This window comes from Limanda limanda, chromosome 5, assembly GCF_963576545.1.
Source record: "Limanda limanda chromosome 5, fLimLim1.1, whole genome shotgun sequence".
NCBI classification, from domain to species: Eukaryota; Metazoa; Chordata; class Actinopteri; order Pleuronectiformes; family Pleuronectidae; genus Limanda; species Limanda limanda.
In genome coordinates, this window is record NC_083640.1 from 11,144,045 (window position 1) to 11,167,830 (window position 23,786).

General features: G+C 41.0%; 2 protein-coding genes and 4 non-coding genes across 6 annotated transcripts; 5 read left to right on the top strand and 1 right to left on the bottom strand.

The window, feature by feature from the left end:
- Positions 1–114: 114 nt before the first annotated feature.
- Positions 115–14,309, top strand: skic3 (SKI3 subunit of superkiller complex). Its single transcript, XM_061071166.1, has 41 exons — positions 115–221; positions 522–622; positions 775–918; positions 1,496–1,587; positions 1,713–1,788; positions 1,887–2,033; positions 2,316–2,414; positions 2,653–2,761; positions 2,938–3,078; positions 3,213–3,311; positions 3,573–3,697; positions 3,895–3,981; positions 4,177–4,280; positions 4,403–4,529; positions 4,690–4,869; positions 4,976–5,100; positions 5,182–5,432; positions 5,551–5,653; positions 5,783–5,965; positions 6,058–6,205; positions 6,287–6,365; positions 6,451–6,512; positions 6,601–6,657; positions 6,740–6,808; positions 6,958–7,032; positions 7,293–7,434; positions 7,542–7,635; positions 7,920–7,997; positions 8,095–8,219; positions 8,303–8,426; positions 8,921–9,145; positions 9,755–9,827; positions 9,982–10,035; positions 10,251–10,362; positions 10,718–10,846; positions 10,929–11,053; positions 11,212–11,376; positions 11,906–12,058; positions 13,019–13,149; positions 13,728–13,857; positions 14,010–14,309. The coding sequence occupies exons 2-41, from the start codon at positions 533–535 to the stop codon at positions 14,082–14,084; spliced, it is 4,707 nt and encodes a 1,568-aa protein (XP_060927149.1). The 5' UTR covers positions 115–221; positions 522–532; the 3' UTR covers positions 14,085–14,309.
- Positions 14,310–15,866: 1,557 nt separating this feature from the next.
- trnai-aau (transfer RNA isoleucine (anticodon AAU)) lies at positions 15,867–15,940 on the top strand. The gene has a single exon. It is a non-coding gene; the product is annotated as a tRNA-Ile (tRNA).
- Positions 15,941–16,167: 227 nt separating this feature from the next.
- On the top strand, positions 16,168–16,241 carry trnai-aau (transfer RNA isoleucine (anticodon AAU)). Its single transcript has one exon. It is a non-coding gene; the product is annotated as a tRNA-Ile (tRNA).
- A 770-nt stretch (positions 16,242–17,011) lies between these two features.
- On the bottom strand, positions 17,012–21,515 carry gig2p (grass carp reovirus (GCRV)-induced gene 2p). The gene is made up of 2 exons (XM_061071167.1): positions 21,471–21,515; positions 17,012–18,198 (listed from the first exon to the last, which is right to left on the bottom strand). The coding sequence occupies exon 2, from the start codon at positions 18,145–18,147 to the stop codon at positions 17,491–17,493; it is 657 nt and encodes a 218-aa protein (XP_060927150.1). The 5' UTR covers positions 18,148–18,198; positions 21,471–21,515; the 3' UTR covers positions 17,012–17,490.
- On the top strand, positions 20,638–20,711 carry trnai-aau (transfer RNA isoleucine (anticodon AAU)). The gene has a single exon. It is a non-coding gene; the product is annotated as a tRNA-Ile (tRNA).
- trnai-aau (transfer RNA isoleucine (anticodon AAU)) lies at positions 20,935–21,008 on the top strand. Its single transcript has one exon. It is a non-coding gene; the product is annotated as a tRNA-Ile (tRNA).
- Positions 21,516–23,786: the final 2,271 nt, after the last annotated feature.

A 23,786-nucleotide genomic window follows, 5' to 3' on the forward strand; every position in this document is an offset into this window, starting at 1 on the left:
TCATCTTTGCTGGTCTCCCGTTAATGATTTATTTTTCATCCTGCCTGATGCTGCATTTTATTTTGAAAATCCAATGTAGGCGCGGCTTCTTTTCTTTCACTTCCGTGTTAGCAAATGTGAAGCTACTCTCCAGATTGTCAACAACACAGCGGATGGCACCAACTTTTATTCACATTAACTAAACCTACACGGGGGACAGCGAACTGAACTAACTCAAAAAAGTGAGTATGTGTCAGTTATGGTTTTAAATAAGCTAAAGTACGTTGTTTATACTCCCTGACAAGCCAATAGCTAATGCTAAATTGTATTGGCTAACTGAGCTAGCTTTGTGAAGTCCCTTGTCAACTTTTAATTCAGGCACAAAAGCGTAGCTCACGTTTGTATCATATTGTTATCAAAATAAATAGTATTAGCGTTAATGAGCTTCGTTCATTCATTCAGACACTTGGTAGGTTGCATGTGCTCTCGGCTGTGAAGCTAATAAACAGCCAAGTTGATGTTTTGGACTCATTTTGTTACAGGTGACCACAAGATGTCCAGTAAAGAAGTGAAGACGGAGCTGAAAAGTGCCAGAGAGGCCATTAAAAACAAAGAGTACAAAGATGCTCTGAGACACTGTAAGGTAAGATAACTGAGGCACTGGGGAATATAACGTATTTACACAAGATCTGAGCTGGTAATGTGCATCTGTTATGTGCAATCTGTGGTACTGAATGAGACACTGCAAATCTCCTGTTTAATGCTTGACTTTGTTTTCCATAATATGGCTTTTAGGCTGTTTTGAAGCTGGAGAAGAACAATTATAATGCCTGGGTGTTCATCGGCCTGGCAGCCAGTGAACTGGAGCAACCAGATCAGTCCCAGTCAGCCTATAAGAAGGCAGCGGAGCTGGAGCCAGAGCAGCTACTGGCATGGCAGGTAAGATGTGTATGTGTAGTGGTAACTGCTTACAGGACTTCTTGTTTTACACTAAGAGCAATTCATTTATTTGTAATGTCTAATATGGTTTGAGTTTAAACTACAAGGGCAGCACCTATCTCCATCAAGGCCTAACAGTCCACATTTAATTTCACTAGATCCCGATTTTTATCTGGACCTGCAACAAATGGCACACACACGTCAATATCAGTCTCCTAAAGCCAGATTTTTTTTCCCTGTCAAAATCCATGAATGATTATCGAAAAATCAATAAAAATTCCCTATTCCACAATGTTAAAGAAAGTCAAAATGTTGAAAAAATGTAATTGGTTCTTTCCTGACCCATACTACAATCTTCCACTAGGTTTCGTTGAAATCCATTCTGTAGTTTTTGCATAATCCTGCAATCTAAGAAATGCTTACAAACCCATAACCTCCTTGGTGAAGGTAATTACAGCAGTGAAATTACAGCCGGGTTCCATAGCACAGTGGCAATGGCCTTAAAAAGTGTTTTGTTCTGACAGAGGATGTTGCATTTTATGCTATTTGTCATGTAAACAATGTGTTTGTGCTTTAGGGCTTAGCTAATCTTTATGACAAGACGGATCAGTGGGATTTCAAAGTTGAGCTACCCAACATTTATCAGAAGCTTGTTGATCTATACGCCAGGTAAGATTTTTAATCAGTACACGTGTTTAATCATTTTATAAAAAATGATAATGATTTCTTAAGTATTTTACTTTAAAGGTTCTAACTAGTTTAAATCCATTTTACCTTTTTTTGTGCATTGACAGCTCTGACAAAAAGAAATGTTACGAGGTGATCCAAAAGTTGTCAGATATTTATCTGTCTGACAAAGAATATTTACAGGTATGTGACTCTGAAAATATATGGTCAACAATAATGAAAAGTTAGTGTGTTGTTTTTTTGTTTTTTGCACATTTTAATGTATTTGTATGTGCGGATAGCTGGCAAAGGTTTGGCTGCAGCTCCTTCAGCTGAAAGAGGAAGAAGCTGTGGACAAGGCAGAGTTACTGCAACTGTGGCAGGAGATGATCCAGCTCCTCTCAGACGGCATTAATGAGAAAGAGCAGGACAATGAAACACACCAGCATGTAAGATTTCCCCAAATGTGATTTTAAACCCCCATCTTTAGCATATCTCTTTGCACAACACTCTGCAGTACAAATTAGTCCAAACCCTTCAACCTTCATCCCCTAAAGGTTATATTTTGAACTTAAAAGCAGATACTGTATGTCGTACCCTGTGTAAGTAGTAGCAAGCTCAAATTTCTCACACAGAAGTACAAATATAAAATCATATTTTACTTAATAATAGTTTCTGTGCACATATCTGCTATTTGGTAATTGTATTGTTTGTTTGTTTGACGTCAACAGTTAATCACAGCTTTTGAGAACACCATTGTTCTGGTGGACCCTGTACCAGGAGAGAAACACAAGAAGATCTCAGCCGACTTTATTAACTGCCTCTCTAAAGTAAGCACACACTGTCTTATGCCAAAAATCAAGTTAATGTTCCTAAACACAGGCCACCTGTTTCCTAAGATCTTTCCTAAATCGCCTGCTCAACATTATTGGTCAAGCAATTTGGGTTTACAGTGGCTGATGGCATAAATTTAATGCTTATATAAATTGTTTTGTTGATTTTTTTCGCATCCGATAAAATACAACAATTGAATTAATCATTTAATCGTGATTCCTCTTCCTACTTTAGCTGCCGCAAGAAGAAAACAAAATGACAAAGGCTTGTGAGTCCATGCTCACTCACTACCCCAACCAAAGTTATCCTCTTGAGGTCCTTTGTTCCCATTACCTCAAAACAGGTACAATAATTTGAATATGTATAGTGTGCTTTCTATTTGGAATTTATCATCAAAATGAGTGCTTTGTTTTATTTCCAGTAAGTACATCTCTAAAACATTGAGGAGAATAATGAATTAAACTAAAAATGCAGGATAGGAAATGGTAGTGTTAATATGTGTTATATTTCAATTTGAAGGTATCCTTAATGATGATACAATTAGCTGCTTCTCCCGGCTCCTGGATCTGGCCCCTGACTCTGGGTTGGGTCACTTGGGTCTGGGCACTAAAGCACTTCAGGAAGGAAGATATACAGACGCCATAAAGGCCCTTTCGCAAGGTTAGTTTGATCTGAGACCCAGAGTGAATACTGTGCTCATAGTAAGACATGCACTTCATGAGCAACTCTGTGATTCAGAATGACAGTGATAGTTGATGATAACTCTGTACGATCTATCTCCTCTGTTTTATTAGGGTTGAAGAAGAAGAGCTGTAGCACAGGATGGTACAGTCTGGCTGAAGCTCAGTTTAAAGTGCACAGATACTCACACAGTGCTACGTCATGCTGCCAAGGTTTGTGTAGTCTGCTGTATAGCACATTAGTGTTTCAGATACTGAATGAAAGTAAAACATAAAGAACAATACAAATTATACTAAAGAAAAGATATTGCTATTAATGTGCAACATGTTAAATGTACATTCCGTACAGTGTTTTTGCTGTGCTACTCTGCATCACCCACAGTGAACAAGAAACTCCCACAAGTAAAGGATTTTGAAGTTGACTAAAAACCGTTGCCCTCCTCTGAACTTCATTGTTTATATTTTTTCTCTTAGGTCTGACGATGTGTGTTTCTGGAGACAAGGAGCTGAAGGTCAAACTGCTGAGGTTGAAGCTTGAGACTTTGGTCAGAAGTGGAGGAGAGAAGGCTGCAGATGATGCTTTGGACACTTTTTCACAAGTAAAGTGATTAATACTAATTTGTTTGTACTAAAATTTTTATAATATCTTCTAGGTAACTACGTATTAAGTAATTCAGTAGTTTATAGATTGTTTTTATTTATTCTGGGTTTAATAAGAATATATTTAGCTAATTTAACGGCGACAGAACATCCAAGAAAAGTCATTACTATGTTTGTTTTTAATTTTATTTTTCAGATTCCAGATGCTGTAAAAGACCAAGTTCTCGTTGCCCTTAAAGGACGTGCATACCTGAACAAAGGACAGATTGATCAAGCACTTAAGGTTGACCGACTGAATTCTGTCCATGAAACTGTCATGTCTACTTTATTATTAACATAAGAAACAAAATAATTTAGCTACTAATTAAATCAAAACATATTCGACCAAGTGATGTGATTGTCTCATCCCATTGATGAATATGTATCTTGAATTCGATAGAAGTAAAAAGTATGACTTAAACAGTTCCATCTTCCATAGGTTTCATCAGAGCTTGTGGCCTCCAACCCAAACCTGGACCAGGGTTTAGCTCTGAGAGGACTGGTGCATTCAGCTGAAGGTCAGCATCAGCTGGCAGAGCAGAGGTAAGACCTGTCTTTTGTCTTTATCTGTGGGCATGTCTTACATCTGTGCACTGTCTTGATCACTGGTAAAACAGTCCATTTGTATGATGCACTGATCCAACCTTTCTTGCACTCCTTTGCAGTTTCCTGAAGGCAGCTTCCCTGAGCCCAAACTGTGCAGAGTACTATTTTTTGCTGGGACAACTCTACTGGGACATGGGAGAAGAGACCCGTAAAGACCGAGGCAAAGCTCAAACACACTTGCTAAAGGTTGGTACAGCTATAGAAAATGTCATAACATGATCTGTTCAAGTTTACATGAACTTGTCCAAAAATGATTGAAGAAATGTTACCATATCTTTTTTTATTAGCAGATGTAGTGTAGTGTTGAATGACATCTTATTTTGAAAGTTCCACTTTTACATTTCAGGCGGCAAAGATAGATCCACACCTCGGCTGTGTGTTTCGCTACCTCGGGCATTACTACAGGGAGATAGCTGCTGATCGTGGTCGTGCACGAGGCTGTTATAAGAAGGCCTTTGAGCTGGACAATGAGGATTCTGAGTCTGGAAGTGCCTCAGTGGATCTCAGTATGGAGCAGGAGGATATGGTGAGTGGCCTTGGTGGTTAGAAAAGACAGTTTTCAGAGTTGTCAGGTGTGCTGTTAGTACTTTCTCGTTGTGTTTGTGTAAAAGCATCCTTCCTTAATGCCACAGGACACTGCCTTAGCAACACTGGAGTCAGTGATCGAGAAAGCCACTCCCGGTTCAGCTAAATGGGCCTGGATGAGACGAGGCCTTTACTACCTGAAGGTCGGGGAGCATCAACAGGCCGTTTCTGAGTAAGGATTTAAAAAATTGTATTTTTCCAGATGTTTTAACTTAACTATGAACATTATTGACCCTTCAGTTAATGTTTGCAGTCTTCAGGCAGCTCTGAGAGCAGACCCAGACGACTGGGTGTGCTGGGAGTGTTTAGGTGAGGCCTACCTAAACCGCCGGAGCTTCACGGCTGCGCTGAAGGCATTTGGTAAAGCCCATCAACTTCAGCCCTCCTCCATCTACAGTGTTTACCAGGCTGCTGCAATCAAACAGACCCTGGGCAAGTTCAAAGAGGCGGTCACAGAGTACTTACAGATCACAGCACAGCAGGACTATGTTCCTGCTCTTAAAGGTTGGTATTTGTTTCACTCTACCCTAAAAATTGGTATACAATTTGCTTATTTTTTTGCATACATCTGTTAAGATATCTATTCAAAGCTTAAATTTGACGTGTATGTTCTGTTTCGAAGGACTCGGGGAGTGCCAGCTGTCTCTGGCAAAATGTTTGTTGGAGGACTGCAGAGATGGGGGAGCCATTGACCTCATTCAGCAAGCTATTAAGAACCTCTTCAGGTGTTTATTCAGCTTCCAATCCTTCATATACTATAATGCTTAGTCTTTGATAAACTACATAGCTTAATGACTCACATTGTGATGTCTTATAGTTCCTTAGTCCATCCTTTTTCATTTCTATGCTCACAGAGCCGTGGAGCTGCGTCCAGGCCTGTCCTGCTTGTGGAAGCTGCTGGGAGATGCATGCACCACAGTCAGCAGTGTTTCCACAAACAGAGCACAAGTTCTTGTGCCCGCCCTGTTGGCTGGTTTAGACCCCAACTCAGGGAGCCACGTGCTGAACCAGGCCCAGACACTCAAGGTCGGCGAGAGGTATGTTCACAAACGAGAATCAGAAGTGGATCTGTTCTGTTGCTCTTTCGTATACTCCCATGTTGGTCAATCATATGAATTGTTGTCTACAGGTGCTATGCTCATGCTTTGAAGCTGACGTCTGAAGCCCCCAGCCTTTGGTATGACTTAGGACTCAACTATTATCACCAGGCAGAACTGCCAATTTCTTCAGAAGGAGACCAGAACTCCCAATCTCAGGTCCTAGAGAAAGCCCAGCAGGTAATTCACTTGATCCTTCACTGCAATTTTGCATTGTTTGTTCCAGGGGTGGTCTCAAAATATATTTTTTTCTCTTGTCAGTGTTTTAAGAAGGCAATCATGATGGACTGTGAGAACCATAGCTACTGGAATGGCCTGGGGGTGATTTCCATGAACAAAGGTAACAGTATTTCTTTTCATTTTTGTAAAAACAAAAGGTATAATTCATACAACTGATTTAAATTGATTGGGTCTCATCACATCAGGTCTTGAGAACCTTGCTCTGGCTCAACATTGCTTCATCAAGTCCATACAAGTCGAGCCAAATGTATGTACAGCTCCTTTGGTCCGGTTGACGAAAATAATGATCAGAACATATTCTGTTGTTTTTTAAGAAACTGAATATTTCATTCCAGAATGTTGTTGCCTGGACAAACCTTGGGACCCTCTATTTGAAGAAGGACAATATAGAGGTTTGTGCATGTGTGATATATTCTTGTCATTATCATAGATGGAGGACATTTTTATAGTTAATCTCTGGTCTTATTGTCTTAGCTCGCACACGAGGCCTTCAAGATAGCTCAGTCCTTGGAGCCGCTGTATGTCAACTGCTGGATTGGACAGGTACTGAACCCCACCCTAGCATATTTTATGGAGAAGTCCTGAAACAATGTTTTAAAGGTCACTGCAATATCACCAAACATATTGGATTTTAGTTTTACCTCTTTGACTGTATCCGTCTAAATGTGTCTAACTCTTTTCCATCCCCCTAGGCGCTGATAGCAGAGAGAGTGGGAAGCTACGACACCATGGATCTTTTCAGGCACACCACTGAACTCAGTACACATGTGTGTGAACTTCTAAACACCCTGGGCTTGCTATTGTAATATCCACTAGTTAGCTGGATAATCGTTTAATCCAGGCTCCATTCTGCCTCAGTTTTTCTGCTAAATGTTCTTTTCTAAACCTTTTGTTTGAAGGAATTAGTGATGAAACTATGATGTAACAGAAAGTAGATTTTCTTTGCCCCATCACAATTTGCTAGACTCTGTTTCCTTTTGTTCTCTGACTCTCTTCATAATCATTTCCATCAATCTTTCCCCGGCAGGTGGAGGGAGTTAAAGGTTATGCCTTCTGGGTATGTTCCACCTTGCTAGATAAGAGCAACAGAGACTCTGAACTTTACCGCTACAACATAGTCCAGATGAACGCCATATCTGCTGCTCAGGTGGTTCTCTGCAAGTACACAGGTACACAATCTATCTCTGATGATCCTGCAGGATATACACATGCTTCAGTTTTATTCGTAAAATGTGTTAGAGATGGATGTGTAAGGTTTCTTTTGTGCTCCCCACAGAGAGGATCCAGTCTGACCCCGAAGCCTTCATTATGCTGGGATATCTGAATGAGCATCTGCAGCTGAAAAGACAGGCCTTACAGGCTTATCAAAGGTGTGTCTGAATTACACTGATTGAAAGTTTGTGCTGCATGCGAAAGTCTGCATAGGGGTCCATGTGTTACCTAGCGGACATGGGAGGACAACTTTTTCATCACAAGGACCAAAGCAGACTTCATTGGACTGTCTGACATGGTCTGACAACAGATGAGACTGAACACAGAGAAAACAATTTATTTATATATATATACAGAATATGTTTCTTCTATATTTATGTATCAGAAACACATTTTATTACATAGTTGCTTATAATTTACAAACTTAATTATCTTCCCTCAGAGCTGTTGAACTGCTGAAGTCCACATCCTCAGGAGAAGAACTGGCGTTTGCTCTGGGCAGCTATGGCCGTGCTCTGTGGTAACAACCAGCTGCCTCATTACCATTAACCATCTTAGAAAATACTTAAGGAATTCTTCAAACTCAACTTTGTTTGTCCCACTTTGTTTTTTTCTAGCACCTCAGGCCAGTGGGAGGAGGCAGTGCATGTTTATAATTCCACTCCACTGCAGGACCTCAGCGATCTGACTGGGTTGGCTCTGGCCTACTGGAGAGCAGGACTCATTCCAGAGAGCACCAACGGTGAGCGCTGATAGATGCATTGAAATTACACATCACATATTTCTTTGAGTGGTCGTGAATGATCAGTTGTGTTTGCACTGCAGCATATGAGCGTGCCTTGGCCGTGACGTCCAGTGAGAAGGAGAAAGCTTACATCCTGACAGCTCTGGCCCTGCTGCAGCACCGGCAGGGCAACCTGGACTCAGCCAAGACTCTGCTGTTTAAATGGTGAGAGTGCACTGCTGGTTCCTGTCCACCAAATACAACTATGTTTTACTCACCTGTCCTCATTTTCTGTCCAGGCCAATATAAAACAAACAAGACACTTTCAAGCGTTAGATAGTCTACCCCTAATTGTATTTTATTTCTCATAAATGGGTTGTTATTGTGGTTATTTTGAGAAATAGGCAATGCAATGTAGAGGAAGATATTTATCTTAATTTTAAAGCTAAACTTGTATTTCTGTTTCAGTCAGGGATTGTTCAATTGCTTATGGCCAAACAGTATCGCCCTCACAAGCTGTAATGCCAGAATACCACATTTTAAAGACAAACTTATGGAAGACAAAATATTGATATCAAAGTATTGTATAAATATGGTGGTTCCTCAGACCATTTGATTGTGTCAAGGAAACACTTATAAAACACACATTGTTGTCAACTGCATTACCCCCTGATCATAAAGTATGATTCATGTACTAAACTTGCTTTCTGTCTCCACAGCTCAATGTTAAAGGAGCCCATCTCCGAGTCCCTGCTGTGTTTATGTGCCCTCGGGCTGGTCCACGGTGATGTTACACTAGCTGCTGCCGCCCTGGCCGAGCTGCTGAAGCAAGGTCCAGCCACTGGGAGTGTTGTAGAGCAGCGGTGTTTACTCACCTGCACCTTGCTGGCCCTGAAGGGCAACTACAGTGCAGTGCAAAGAGAGGCCTCCAGAGCTGTACACAGGTAAACCGCTTGTTTGCATTGTTCAGATTTCTTCAGGGCACTCCACTGATGTGTTGCACCCTTCAACCGCACACACTGATTGTGGAAGAAGACCACTTAATTGTAAAGAAATTGACAATGAGGAACATTTTTACCTTCCGCACTTTGGTTCACGAGTTTTGTGGACGATTCCACAGAAGACACAAGTATATTTGTCTGATTGCCTGAGTCACTTTACAGTCATTCATAGTTTCAGGTCAGTTTTATGTAGGAATTTTGCAGCTTCTACAAATCATCTGCAGATTTGTGTTTTGAAACTAGAATCAGAAATACTTTAGTTATCCTCGATGAAAATTAAATTTCATTGCATTTGCTACAACAAGGAATAGACATGTATACAGACCAAGACTTATAATTAAGAGAAATCTAAATAAGAAGTATGTTGTTTATGTTTATATATTGTATAATACAGTATATACAACAGCTAAGTGGTTATTGTAGATACATTATAATAAATGATGGGTTGGGATTATATGTGGTTGAAAAAAATAAAATAATGTCACTTCTTCTATTTAAATCTCAGTGAAAGAGTGAACACGCCACAAATAAGTATTTTCTGTCTTATTATAGCAATCCTGGAAACCCCTCCCTGTGGGCCCTGCTGTCCAGAGTGATACCACAATACTATCCCAGGAAGGCAAACGTAAGCATCTACCCACACACAATTATCGCACACATCCCCAGCTATAACCCAGGAAATAGAGTTTACTCAAATGAGTTACTCAGGAGCTTTATTCTCCCTTGCTGTAGAACTGAGGTAGAGATTTGTTCATTGTTTTGCTTTCTGTGTGTTTTAGGGTGGAGCAGTGGCTGGTCACGTTGCCTGTCTCTCCAGTATGACCCAAGGAAAGGTACAAATATCACAGTAGTGTCTTGTTACATGTTTTGTCCTGTTGATCTATTCTAGTACCTCACAGTCATTCATTTAATCATTGTTCTCTACTTCTGCTCAAATTCGATCATGGTTAATCTATTGCACATTGTAGATTTTTCAACGTGTTCCTTTAGTGTCTTTGCCATGGAGCTTGTAAATTGAATTTCAGTGATTCAAATTGTGTCCCTGCAGAGGGCGCTGTTGTACAGTGGAGTGAACCAGCTGGCTAGCGGAAGACACTCAGGAGAGGATGCTCACAGGAATGCACTGAAAACTATGCAGAGAGCTGTGCTGCTCTGTCCTGGTAGACATGCGCATTATTACACACAAAACATCAAAACAAACACTTTCAACTACCTCCCATACAAACGCACATAAAAAGAAGATATATTTGAAAACAAACTGGTCATGAAAAAAAGTAATGAAAAACTGTGTCTTTTAATTCATTTGTATAAATTCTGTAATGTATGGGCTATATAATGAAGTATTATGCTTGTAACTCTACTGCGAGAACCTGGTAATATTCAGCACAATGAGGTTTTACTCTGATACTTGAGCTTGTTTATGTTTTTCTTAATCAAAGTGTAAAGCTACCTTTTTACCATGAAAGAAATACTGTGAAAGAAACATCTGCGTGAGACTTCTCTCTATTGTTTCAGATGATCCATCAGCATGGGCGGGATTAATGGCTGCCTGTCACACAGAAAACACAGCCTGCTATCTCTCAGGTTCTGCTCCGTGCAGACAAGGACTGGAGAAAACCCTCATGTCAGTGGTTTCTGAGAAAGGTGTGTAAATTGGTGTGTATCCTTGTATGTCTGTGCGTGTGTGTGTTTGTCAATGTGTAACTGACAGCTTTCTCTGCCCCAGTGCGTAATGTGGAGGAGATAGAGCGCCCTCTAGCACAGTCTCTGGAGGGATGGGTACTACAACAGGCAGTGACTGGTCTCATGCTAGGGGGACAGCTGGAGCAAGCAGAAGCCCTCTGCTCACAGGTTGGACACAGACACACACACTCACACAACCTCAACATTATTTAGTGATTTACTTTAGACTTCATGTAATCACAAGTTATATTCAGATTGCTTGCATGTGATGACTCTTTCCTTTCACTTGCGTGTTTCTTATGCTGCGTCTCCTTTTATTCTCCAAGGTCCTAAATGTTTCGCCAGAACACCCAGCAGTGATGCTGTCACTGAGACAGGTGCAGTGTCAGCGCCTCCTTCTGGCCGATGGTGGTAATGTCCTCCCAGACTCAGTGCTGGAGCAGCTTAGCAACACAGTGATGATGAACCGCACCAACCTCGGGGCATGGCATGTAAGTGGGCACTCAGTTATTTAAGATGATATGAAAGCACTTTGTGTTGCTGTGAATTACTGATCAGACGTTACTTGTTTCATTGCAAGGACCTGTTGGTTTTAGTGCCACAAGATTTGAAACAGTCTTATACATAGTTTACACAAGCATGTGATGGTAAAAAAAAACAATCAACCTTGAAAGTAATTAAGTGGTTCTGTCAGTCCAGGATTTGCATTTGTGTAAACGTTCAGGCCATGTTGTATAGAAATGATCAAACTATCATTAAGTCAATGAGGCAGTGAATTATTTCTCATTGGCTCACAGATTAAAGCCCATGAAAGGCTTATAGAAGATTGTTTTATTTTTTAATCATTCCTGCCTCTCTTCCTCTAACATTTCTTAATCTCACCTTGCCTCTAACAACCCCATCTATGCCCCTCTTCCTTCACCTCTCGTATTCTCTCTCCCACTCATTTCTCTGTGAATCACCCGTCCTCACCTCTACTCACACTCATCACGGCTTACCCTTTCCTTCTCCTCCTCTCAGTGGCTGGCTGAGGTGTATCATAGGCAGGGTCTGCTGGTGCAGGCGGTTATGGCTTACAGGCAGAGTCTGCAGCTTGCCTTACAGCTCGGCCTGCACAGCGGCCAGGTGGCCAGCCTCCTCCGATTGGCCCTGCTAGCTCTAGGACCCTGTATGGTGAGTCTCTGCACCAGATATATCATGAATCTACATTGATAATATATAATATTGCTTATATAAGGAACTGCTGCTACTGGACTTTAATAAATAACACCATGACTACAAAACTGATCCTTTCAGCCAATACAAATCTAATTCAATTGCAAAATGTAAGTTAAAATAGTAGAAATATCCTGATACCACTTTTTCCCCCTTGCCGATGCGTGGCACATCGGCCGACACCAAATGCCATCGATCATCAGTGCATTTGAATAAAAAACCACATACATAATGCATTTAACAGCTGTTTGCCAGTTACCTTGTATGGAAGTGATGATTGCAAACACTACACTGCAATACAGCACGACTGCTGTTTACAAGTGGCAAGAAAGTGAAATCCATGAAAAGAAAATCGCAGTTTTATCTGAGTGAAACTAATGTACTTTATATACAGCATCGAGGCATATACGATACTGGTGTCCTCATCGAAACATCTCTAAAAGAATGATTTCAGCTAGTAGTGTTTTGGAATGGTGACGGGCTGATTTACATATTCCTACACACTCACATACAGGAAGCCAGAGGCAGCTCCTGTCTACATTCCTGTTATGTATGCAGAAACAAAGTAGAGGAATATTGAGCAGAATTACAGGGTCAGCAGCCACGACCAAATTGTAATAAAAGCATGAAAAGAAGCTTCCTTTGTGATTTAACTAGAGCGAATGTGGTTTATAATCCACCCATCTGAATCCCTTGGTTGTGTACAAGTCAACACAAATCTTTCCTCTTTGACATTTAGCTAATTCTGTAAATGTATCAGCCACTGCTCCTCTGAAAGCAGTTACACAGGTGATAATGCACATTGTTGGCAAACAATACAGATAAAAGCGTTTTAAAATCAGTCCAGTAGCTGAATCACACATCATTTAGAATGTTTTAGCCAGTTATTTTGTAACTCTGTGTGATCTGTCCTCTCAGGCAGGGGCCCAAGGAAACGAGTGGAAGGACCTGGTAGTAGAAGCCACGACTGAGGTTTTAAAGCTGGGCTCATCCCCTGTGGCTAACCTCTTCCAGGCCCTGCTCCAGTATGTGACCAAGATGGCAGCAAGGTCAGTGCCTCTCACAGTATTTTGTCTCCTCTGCTGCAGGTGGTATGTAAACACAGATGCAAGCTGCAGGCAGGTGTATCTGTGTTGCTATGTGTTTTGTATGCAAGTGTTTTTTTGCACTGACTATTTGAAATACATAATCTAATGTGATCCAATAAGGTTTCAGAAACTTCAAGTGCATGGCTACATGTCTGAGCTGGACAAACCTTTTCCTGGTCTTACAACCTCAAAGATGGGCCAGGGAGCTTGCTTAAAGGGATAGTGAACACCGGTGTGTGCACATACACACCTGAAACAATCCGGTGTGTATGTGTGAACACAAGCGCGGCTCTAAGGAGGATATCAGAACTTAAAACTTGGTGTAAGAACAGCTTAAGAGTGCTTCATTTTTCAGAGTCTAAAGAGAACCCATATGCTTGTAATGAATTGGGAAAGTTCTTTGAGATCCTGCAGGAACAACTCTGTGACTAAATTAATCACATTATCAAGACAAGTTTAATTTGATTGTTTATAGTATAAAATTCTGCTGACAACCAGTTGTTATACCTTTGGCCCATTTCTGAGCTTCTGTTCTGCAGGGAAACCAGACGTTTGCTGGAGAGGCTGGTGTACGCTTCCTCTCAAGACCTCCCAGTGACGGTGGTGCAGGTGGCCAGCTGGTACTTTCTCAGACACTTGTATGCCAAAAGTGACCCGGAGCTGATTAATGTGAGCACGCAACTGCCTCATACACACACTCACACCTGATATCAGACACATTTCAATGTCATATCACGACTCCAGTGGAAACCCTAACAGCACGTGCAAATGGCGAAAGTGAAACTGGTCACTTGTCTTCTTACGTCTAATCTTTTTTGCAGGTGCTCTTGCAACATGCCAAAATGAGGGGAGATCAGAGACTGTTGGAATTCAATTCACTCCTGGCCTCGTCCTGAGTTTTGCAAATCCACAAATGCATCTCAATGAAGTCCTGTCGCATTATGGGCCTTTATGCCCTGAACTAATCATTGGTCTAATATCACAAATATGACATTAACTAGCTTGAAGTGATTCTTTTGTTATGCATTATACAGTGTTCAGAAAATCCAATCATATTTTTTCAAAATGTAACCAACCTCCACCTTCAGGCTGAAATAAAGGTATTCTGCTCAACTTCTAAAGATTGTCTTATCTTGATTGCACATGATCCCACACATTCTGATCTGACACTATATAAACATTATACTAACTGCACCAATTACAACTATTCATTTGTGGAAGACAGAGAAACTTTGAGGCTTGCCTTGTTTTAATGTTACATTATGCAAACGATGGATTTAAACGTTAATTCACCTCCGTATCAATCTCTAAACATAAGTTAAGCTGTTAGTCGTTTGACTATAGTCTGTATCTATAGTCTTGAAAACTTTGTTTCCAAACCGTACCCTTTGTGTGTTTTCACATATAATTCTCTTTAATTATCTAAACTTATATACTTTCCTGCAGGTCTCAGATTCATTAAACTTGATTGTCACCGAGGAATAGTTATTTTCTATCGTGTTTTTTTTTGTTTTAGGTAATGACGTCATGGTACTGATAAATGTGGCCGGTTAGCTCAGTTGGTTAGAGCGTGGTGCTAATAACGCCAAGAATCATCAACATCTGGCTCCGCAATGTAACCTCTGTTCCCAGGTTGACTCTGTTCTCGACACCAGCCACTTCCAGAACACTCTTTTATCAGCTACTTATCAAAAATACATCCGACATGTTAAACTTATGTGAACACTTAGAAAAGATCTACCTTAGCCTCGCTGAGGAGTCGTTCTGTCTGCCAGCTCTTACCACAATTCACTTTCTGATCAGTAGCTATCCTTTTGATGAATTCAATGACTTGTCTTGACAACTATGTTTCCAAACCGTACCCTTTGTGTGTTTTCACGTATGGTTCTCTTTAATTATCCAAACTTATATATTTTTCATGCAGAACTCAGATTAATCCCCCCCCCCCCTCCACCCTGGCTTGGACTGCCACACACCCTCCTCCAAACATTTGTACATTTGCACTGACTGTTACTGTTTTTACTACTGTATTACCCTGCCTATAGTGTATTCATATTTATATATATTTTTATTTTTATCCTGCTCATAGTGTATTCATCGTCCCCATATCTTACAATTCCTGTTAATACTGTAATATTCCATATATATTTCTACTGTACAGATCCTATTTATTACTTTATCACTTTAATATGCACAATACTCATATACTTCTTATTGCCACACACTGCCACACACCCTCCTCCAACCACTGATCATTGGAACATTTGTACATTTGCACTACTGTTAATTTTTTTTGTACTACTGTATTACCCCGCCTATAGTGTATTCATATTTATATATATTTATATTTTTATCCTGCTCATAGTGTATTCATCGTTCTTATATCATACAATTCCTGTTAATACTGTAATATTCCATTTATATTTCTACTGTTCAGATCTTATTTATTTACATTTTCACTTTAATATGCACAATACTCTGCACTTTAACTGCCTTTTTTTGCACTTCTGGTTAGACGCTAAACTGCATTTCGTTGTATATGTACCTGTACTGTGCAATGACAATAAAGTTGAATCTAATCTAATCTAATCTAATCAAACTTGATTGTCACCGAGGAACCTCTATTTTCTATGTTTTATTTTTTATTTAAAAAATGACGTCATTGCACACTGATTCGTGGCCGGTTAGCTCAGCTGGTTAGAGCGTGGTGCTAATAACGCCAAGGTCGCGGGTTCGATCCCCGTACTGGCCATGTCTACATTTCTTTTCAACAATCATCACTCGCAAGTAAATACATGTATTTAATATCCTGTGTATACACACGCAGAATACACTGTGTGGCATTTTCAGTTCAGTATAATTTTAAAAGTTCAACAATTTTACTTACATCAGTCATTTCGTCTTCCAGCTCTTTCAGATGCTCTTTCACTTTCTGATCAGTGGGTGAACATGTAATGACGTCACTGCTGTTGTATTCATGGCCGGTTAGCTCAGCTGGTTAGAGCGTGGTGCTAATAACGCCAAGGTCGCGGGTTCGATCCCCGTACTGGCCATATACTTATTTATTATCCCATATACATGTTACTGATATCCTCAATCAAAACGCAGTGCAACATTTACTGTGTCGTATGAATTGATGGGTAGATCAGCAAGTGGGGTGGTGTTATTGTGCAGCCACCAGCTGCCAGGTTCCCTGTGTTACTAGCACAATATTCACTCACATCATAAAGTGCCCACTTCTTTATTATGTGTGCAGAGCATGGAGAGAGAGACATAATTCTAGAAAGCTCAACCCTTTCCCTGGAAGCCTGCTGCAACAAACCCCTCAGACAAACCCTGCTAAAACCATTTTAACCTTTAAACATTTTAAACAGTTTTATTTCATCATAAAAATTAAAACCGATGGTGCTTCTGATTCGTCTCTACTATGTAATTTGCTTGTTGAGATCAGAACATTGACAACAGCTAATGATGCAAAAATCTGACATATATATTATATAAATGCCTTGCAATGTGATTTCATGCTGTCTTGGAAAAGTATTTTAAAGTATCTTTGTAATACAAAAATACAGTAGTTTAGTTTGATACACTTACAATTATGGTATTTTATTCTTATATACATTTGGATGTATCTTTGCCCATCCCTGTCTGCACAGGCTTCTCAGTCTTTAACCACAACCTTAACTGCAAACATCTTCTCTCATCTTTTTGTGTGTCCCTTTGAAAACCACTAAAGTCAGATTCACTCCACACCATCCTGCAACGCATCTCTGAGAGAGTGACACGTTTTAGATAAGTTACATAATGTAGTGTTGAGTAAACGTCAGTGTCTTCTGTGAATCAGAATCATATTTTATTATCACATAAACTGGCAGACAGGGGAAAAGTATTGCTTTTTTACAGTTTTTCAACTTGAGGCACAAATTCATTATGCATGATGATCGGAGACTATAAAACCTGTGCAGAAAAAAATCAGCAATACACATTATAGTAAAGATATGTGTACAATTAACTGTTAAAGCAGAGATATAAAGACTCAGAAAAATGTGGACATCTATATGTATGTATATAATGAAAAGGAATCACAGTACGTGGTGACGTTACATGTGTTTGTGGATCTGTGACCTGACCACTGAGGAAAAACAATGTTACTGGGACGACTGGTGGGTAACCTGATGCTGTGAGGTGACTTAAGGGTTCAGATTGTATATTGTTGTGTGTTGATGTGATTGTCTTTCCTGTCAGTACAACTCTGCTGTGGTTCTCATGCCAAAACTCATCCCAGGCCCTCTGGTTTTATTTCTATGGACAGAAATGCTTGGACATGAGAATGCAGATTTTTTTCCCACACTTCCAGCACGGCTGCTCGATGTGCTGGGATCCCTGCTGAGTCATCCTCTTACACAGAGAGCACACGTCTGGAGCACTGCCGCCACCTCCGCTTGTGGAGCTCCCTGCCACAAGCTGTTGAAGCTCCTGCTCGATGGTGGCGTTCGGGGCCTTTGCGATGCACACCACCTTCACTCTGTTGGGGTCAAACACACAATCCTCCTCTAGGCCGCTGGGCACAGACTTCATGTTACAGTTAGGGGGCACCCAGGCGGTGTCGTAGCCCTGTGCGCTCCAGGTGAGCTGCAGAGGGTGATTGTCCACGTCAATGCGCTTGACACGGCCAAGCCGTGCAGAGACCTCAAGGACCACACGGTCTCCATGGGGACATCCCTTAGGATAACTGGAAGCCTTCGTCATACTACGACTGACATACACGCCCTTTCCCAGCATGCCACCAGCCGACTGTTTGAAACCATTGGCAATGATGAGCCGTGCACTGGCAACGTTGGTCCCGTGGTACATAGTGTAAACGCCATGGTCCTTCGGCTTCTGAGATGCTTTCAGCAGCACACCAGTAAAGGAAGCGCCATCATCCTCCACCTCCCAGCCAGAGAAGTGCACAGGCATCGTGATTGAGGATTAAAGGGAGATGTTCAAGTCCTGTCGAGATCTGCAACTCTGTGAGAGACGAGTACACACATGACCCCATGTTATAGCAGATTTGAGGGGGAGATGTAACATTTCTTAACAGAGGCAAGTACAATGAGACATTAGGTAAGTGATTGGTCTCATTGTACTTACTTATAAAAAATACAACCGACATGTTAAACTTATGTGAACACTTAGAAAAGATCTAACTTAAGGCTCTTATATACTTCTACGTATCCGTTTCTCGGAGAGGGCTCAGCGGGAGACGAAGAGTCTTTTTGATTTTTACTTCTCAGACCACTGTACGTCGTATAAAATTCACCGCCAAACCCATAGGTGGCGCAACGGAAGACGAGCTCAGAGAGGCCTACCCCAATTATCGGAAGATGAAGTCCACTTGTGTTTATATTTCTCTGTCAGCCTGCCTCCCACACACTGAACCATGGCAACTAACAGAACTAAATAAAGTGACACCCAGCGGGTCAAGATGCTGATGTTATAGTTTCTTAGCGCAGCGGTTCCCCGGTCTTGTTTCCGAACTGTGTTGCTGATTCCACAGCTTGAATCTGCTTGAGGCTACACAGAGCTAGCTAGCTCCCATCCCAGCTAGCTCCCCCCAGCTAGCTTCAACCTCAGCTTCCACACACAGTCAGCAGGGACTCCCGACACTAACTACTACCCGGTGTTTGCTTCTAACCTGGCGGTATTATAGAAACAGTGTCATGATAGAAGTGGAATTAAAGTCGTGACGGCGGGGTTATGCACTGTTACCACCGCAGTTAGCATGGTTGCTAGCCCGCTAGCCTAGCCTGCTAGCGCCGTTTTGAAAGCTCGTTCTAACCGTCTGTGATCGTGCACACATGTCGTCAGGGCTCGAACGAGCCACCGTCAGCCGGAGAACTCCCCTGGCTTAACACACACGTCACATTAATCGTAGAATCGTAGTTGTGTATGTGTTAATTGTGAATCAGGAAGTTACAGGTCCGGAAATGACGTCGAACAGAAATGACGTCGTACGGAAATGACGACATACGGAAATGATGTCGTTCGCGGACCAATCACAGCCAAGAGCTGTCCGCGGGCTCTCCGACACAACACGGAGAAGTTAGAAAAATCAGACTGTACGAAAAGCTGTCCGAAGCACTCGGAGAGGGCGTTTCACGACGGATAGGGCGGTCTTATCTATCCGTTTTACAAAATACGCTCAAGCATAAATTGGCCCTTAAGGCTCTTATATACTACTACGTGTCCGTTTCTCGGAGAGTTCTCAGCAGGGGGCAAAGACTCTTTTTGATTTTTACTTCTCCGTCAGTCTACGTCCGGAAAAAATTCACCGCCAAACCCATAGGTGGCGCAACGGAAGACGAGCTCAGAGAGGCCTACCCCATTTGGGAAGAAGAAGTCCACGTGTCTCTGTTGACATGTTAGCTTGCGTCCCACACACTGAACCATGGCAACTAACAGAACTAAATAAAGTGACACCCAGCGGGTCAAAATGCTGATGTAATCGTTTCTTAGCGCAGCGGTTCCCCGGTCTTGTTTCCGAACTGTGTTGCTGATTCCACAGCTTGAATCTGCTTGAGGCTACATGTAGCTAGAAGCTACACGGACCTAGCTCCCCCCCAGCTTCCACACAGTCAGCAGGGACTCCCGACACTAACTACTACTATCCAGTGTTTGCTTCTAACCTGACGGTATTATAGGAACAGTGTCATGATAGAAGTGGAATTAAAGTCGTGACGGCGGGTTCTTGCACTGTTACCACCGCAGTTAGCATGGTGGCTAGCCTGCTAGCGCCGTTTTGAAAGCTCGTTATAACCGTCTGTGACCGTGCACACATGCCCTCAGTGCTCTAACGAGCCACCGTCAGCCGGACAACTCCGCTGGCTTAACACACACGTCACATTAATCGTAGAATCATAGTTGTGTTTGGGTTTGATGCTACATGGAAGTAAACAGGAAGTTTGAGGTCCGGAAATACGGAAATGGCGTCATACAGAAATGATGTCGTTCGCGGACCAATCACAGCCAAGAGCGGTCCGTCGGGTCTCCAGCATGAAGACGGATAGTTAGAAAAATCAGACGTGTACGAAAAGCTGTACGAAGCATTCGGAGAGGGCGTTTCACGACGGATAGGGCGGTCTTATCTGTCCGTAATAGAAGAAACGGAGAGGCATAAATTGGCCTTTAGTGTCCCTGAGGAGTCGTTCTGTCTGCCAGCTCTTACCAAATTTCACTTTCTGATCAGTAGCTATCCTTTTGATGAATTCAATGACTTGTCTTGACAACTATATTTCCAAACTATACCCTTTTGTGTGTTTTCACGTATGGTTCTCTTTAATTATCCACACTTATATATTTTTCATGCAGAACTCAGATTAATCAAAATTGATTGTTGTCCCTGAGGAACCTTTATTTTCTATGTTTTATTTTTTATTTAAAAAAAAACGTCATTGCTCACTGATGCATGGCCGGTTAGCTCAGCTGGTTAGAGCGTGGTGCTAATAACGCCAAGGTCGCGGGTTCGATCCCCGTACTGGCCATGACTATATATTTATTTTCAACTTCCATCACTCACACATGTGAATACTTGCAATTAATATCCTCTGTAGACACACGGAGAATACACTGTGAAGCATTTTCTGTTCAGTATAATTTATAAATTCAACAATTTTACTTCGATTCGTTTTGTGGTCCAGCTCTTTGTCAATGTTACTTTATGATGAGTGGCTGAACTTGTAATGACGTCACTGGCATCATTTTCATGGCCGGTTGGCTCAGCTGGTTAGAGCGTTGTGCTAATAACGCCAAGGTCGCGGGTTCGATCCCCGTACTGGCCACGACATAATTTATTGACAGCTTCCATCATTTACATGGAAACACATATATTCCTCTGTAAATACACGTAGAATACACTATGAGGTATTTATTAATACACATCTACATCACAAATCAGTCAGCTTGTATCTCCTGTGTTGCAATAGACTTTAGCAATAGGATCAATTTTAAGATCTACTTGCAAATGCACGATATTCACTGACACCACAAAGTGATCACTGCTCTATTATGTGTGAAGAGCCATAGGGAGAGAAAAGGTTTTCCAAGAAGTTCAACACTTTCACTTTCACCTGCTGCAACAAACTGTATCCCCACTCGGTTAAACCCATTTATATCTTTAAATATATGTTCATCTGGAAACCCAGCAACTTATAGAAAACACCACTTTTCTTGTCAAGCTACTTATTCAAAATAAACCAGACTTGTTTATCTTTAACAGACCGCTGAGAAGAGATCAAACTTACCGTCGGTGCGGAGCCGTTCTGTCTGCCACCGTTAGTCAATTTCACTTTCTGATCAGTAGCTTTCGTTCTGACGTTAGGTTGACGTATTTTCCATTTTCCATATTTATTCCCGCTGCTATAATTGACATGACAAATACATGTTACTAATATCCTCAATAAATACACGTAGAATAAATACATTGTGTAACTTGCTGTGTGGTATGAATTAAAAAAACATCTACAGCTCCAACTGGGTGAAGTTTTATTGCTCCGCCACCAGAGGGCAGGCTCCTTTACATTACATTAGATTTTATTTAGCAGATTTTATCCAGAGACTTACAATAAGTGCATTCAACCATGAGGGTACAAACCCAGAACAACAATAATCGAGGAAGCCAAACTACCAAGTGCCATATAAATGCAACTAAAGTGACACTTTTTATTATTTTTTAACTTTTCCTTTAATTTAAAAATGTTTTATTAAAAAAATGCTGTATTGCAATAAACTTTGGGATCAATTGTAATTTAGTTTGAGGAGATCTACTTGCTGAGGCACAACTGCCTCAGACAACCATAGGCTGAAAACATTGTTTAACTTCACTTGCCTTTAGTAATCCAACCTCCAGGCCTGTGTCGAGTAAATCCAACAACTTTTAGAAAACGCCATTTTTCTACTGCGGTCAAGCCAGCCGACACTCGCATCTCTGTGGTCAAATCAACCAACACAAAAATTCTACAGCGCGCATATACTGACACTTATGGTAAACGCATCCAAACCTCACAGAGAGGGGAAGGCAACGGAGTACTAGAAGTTAGAGGAAGAACCATAGGGAACACATGTAGGCCTACGTCTGGTTTTCAAAATAAACTGTTGACATGGAACCTATACAAAATGCAAAATTGAAAAATAATTTCTTGGATTACATTCACAAGAAGTATATATTGTCTTACCTGTGTCATTTTTTTGAATAGCATTTTGACAGTATCAGTATCAAACGATTTTACAAAATAAAAAAATCACACATTTTTAGCTTCAAGTAGGTAATTTCTGGATATTTCAAAGTTCTATAAAAACACTTTGCTCAATAAGTTCAGAGTGAGACTGATATGGCTGTGTTCAGGACCTCTCTGACTACCTACATACTGAAGAACAAACATTTTTACTGTACAGATTTGGAGATTTTTCAAAGTATCCTGAAATGATCTATTCCACAGTGAAAATGTTGGACTTTACTTTGAAAAATCTCTTAATCTATACAGTAAATATGTTTAATATTCAGTACATTGATAGTTTTCGAGAGCTCCTGAACACAGGCATTTCAGTCTCTCTCTGGAATTATTGATCAAAGTGTTTTACAGTACTTATCAAGAAATTAGCTACTTGAAGCTAAAAATGTTTGACTTTTAATTTGTAAAATCTCTAAATTGATACAGTCAAAATGCTATTCATAAAAATGACACGTGAGACGATATGTACTTCTTGTGAATATAATCCAATCCATTTCATTTTCTATTATGTATTTTGTATATGCTCCATGTCAACATTTTATTTTGAAAAAACGCTTTGGATGCGTTTACCATAAATGTCATTATATGCGTGCAGTAGAATTTCTGTGTCGGCTGATTTGACCACAGAGACGCGAGTGTCGGCTGGCTTGACCCCAGTATCTTCTGTCAACCTGGGAAAAATAAGACTATTTGATACTCCAGCCTTTCCTCATACCCAACATACTCTACTGTACTACTCCTGTGTTGAAATCTCTAATCTTGTCTGTTTCTTCTAATTTTTCAATCTTGACACCAGCTAATTTCTAAACACTCCTGTTAACTCTTTACATCAGATTTTATGCACTTAAATGAAAGCTTAAAATAGATTAACCTTACAGTCAGTGAGGAGTTGTGGTGTCTTCCTGTTCAGTGACTGATGAAAATTTCGATTATCATTATTTTGAAAAGTTCTTATCACCTTCATGTTCAAGTGCAAATTTTCCGGAGAAGTTTGTTTTTATAATGAGTTATTTAGTGAACTTGTGTTGCACTGATGCCCGATCAACATTCGGATGCCCCTCCTGGCCACTAGAGAGCAGCAGAGACATGTGGTCACTACACTGTCATACCACCTTAGCAGTGGCCCCATCAGCAGCACATGTCAATGTTCTTATTTGACATGGAGTCTGTTTCCAACCAACTGGCAAATGTAAGTTCGTTCCCCATTATCATCCCGTCCTCCTGGCTCCTGAGGGAAACATGCATTTTCCACCAGGTTCACCTGCTAACATGATCTGTGCGTCTTTTCAATAGAGAATATAGTCCTGCAGTCAAACTGTTGATCATGAT

Excerpts from the sequence above, each read along its gene's own strand:
- skic3 (XM_061071166.1), top strand. The coding sequence starts at position 533 with ATGTCCAGTAAAGAAGTGAAGACGGAGCTGAAAAGTGCCAGAGAGGCC. Across the intron at positions 1,588-1,712 it reads CTTGTTGATCTATACGCCAG|CTCTGACAAAAAGAAATGTT; the intron begins GTAAGATTTTTA and ends GTGCATTGACAG. Across the intron at positions 2,034-2,315 it reads ACAATGAAACACACCAGCAT|TTAATCACAGCTTTTGAGAA; the intron begins GTAAGATTTCCC and ends TGACGTCAACAG.
- gig2p (XM_061071167.1), bottom strand. The coding sequence starts at position 18,147 with ATGCCTGTGCACTTCTCTGGCTGGGAGGTGGAGGATGATGGCGCTTCC.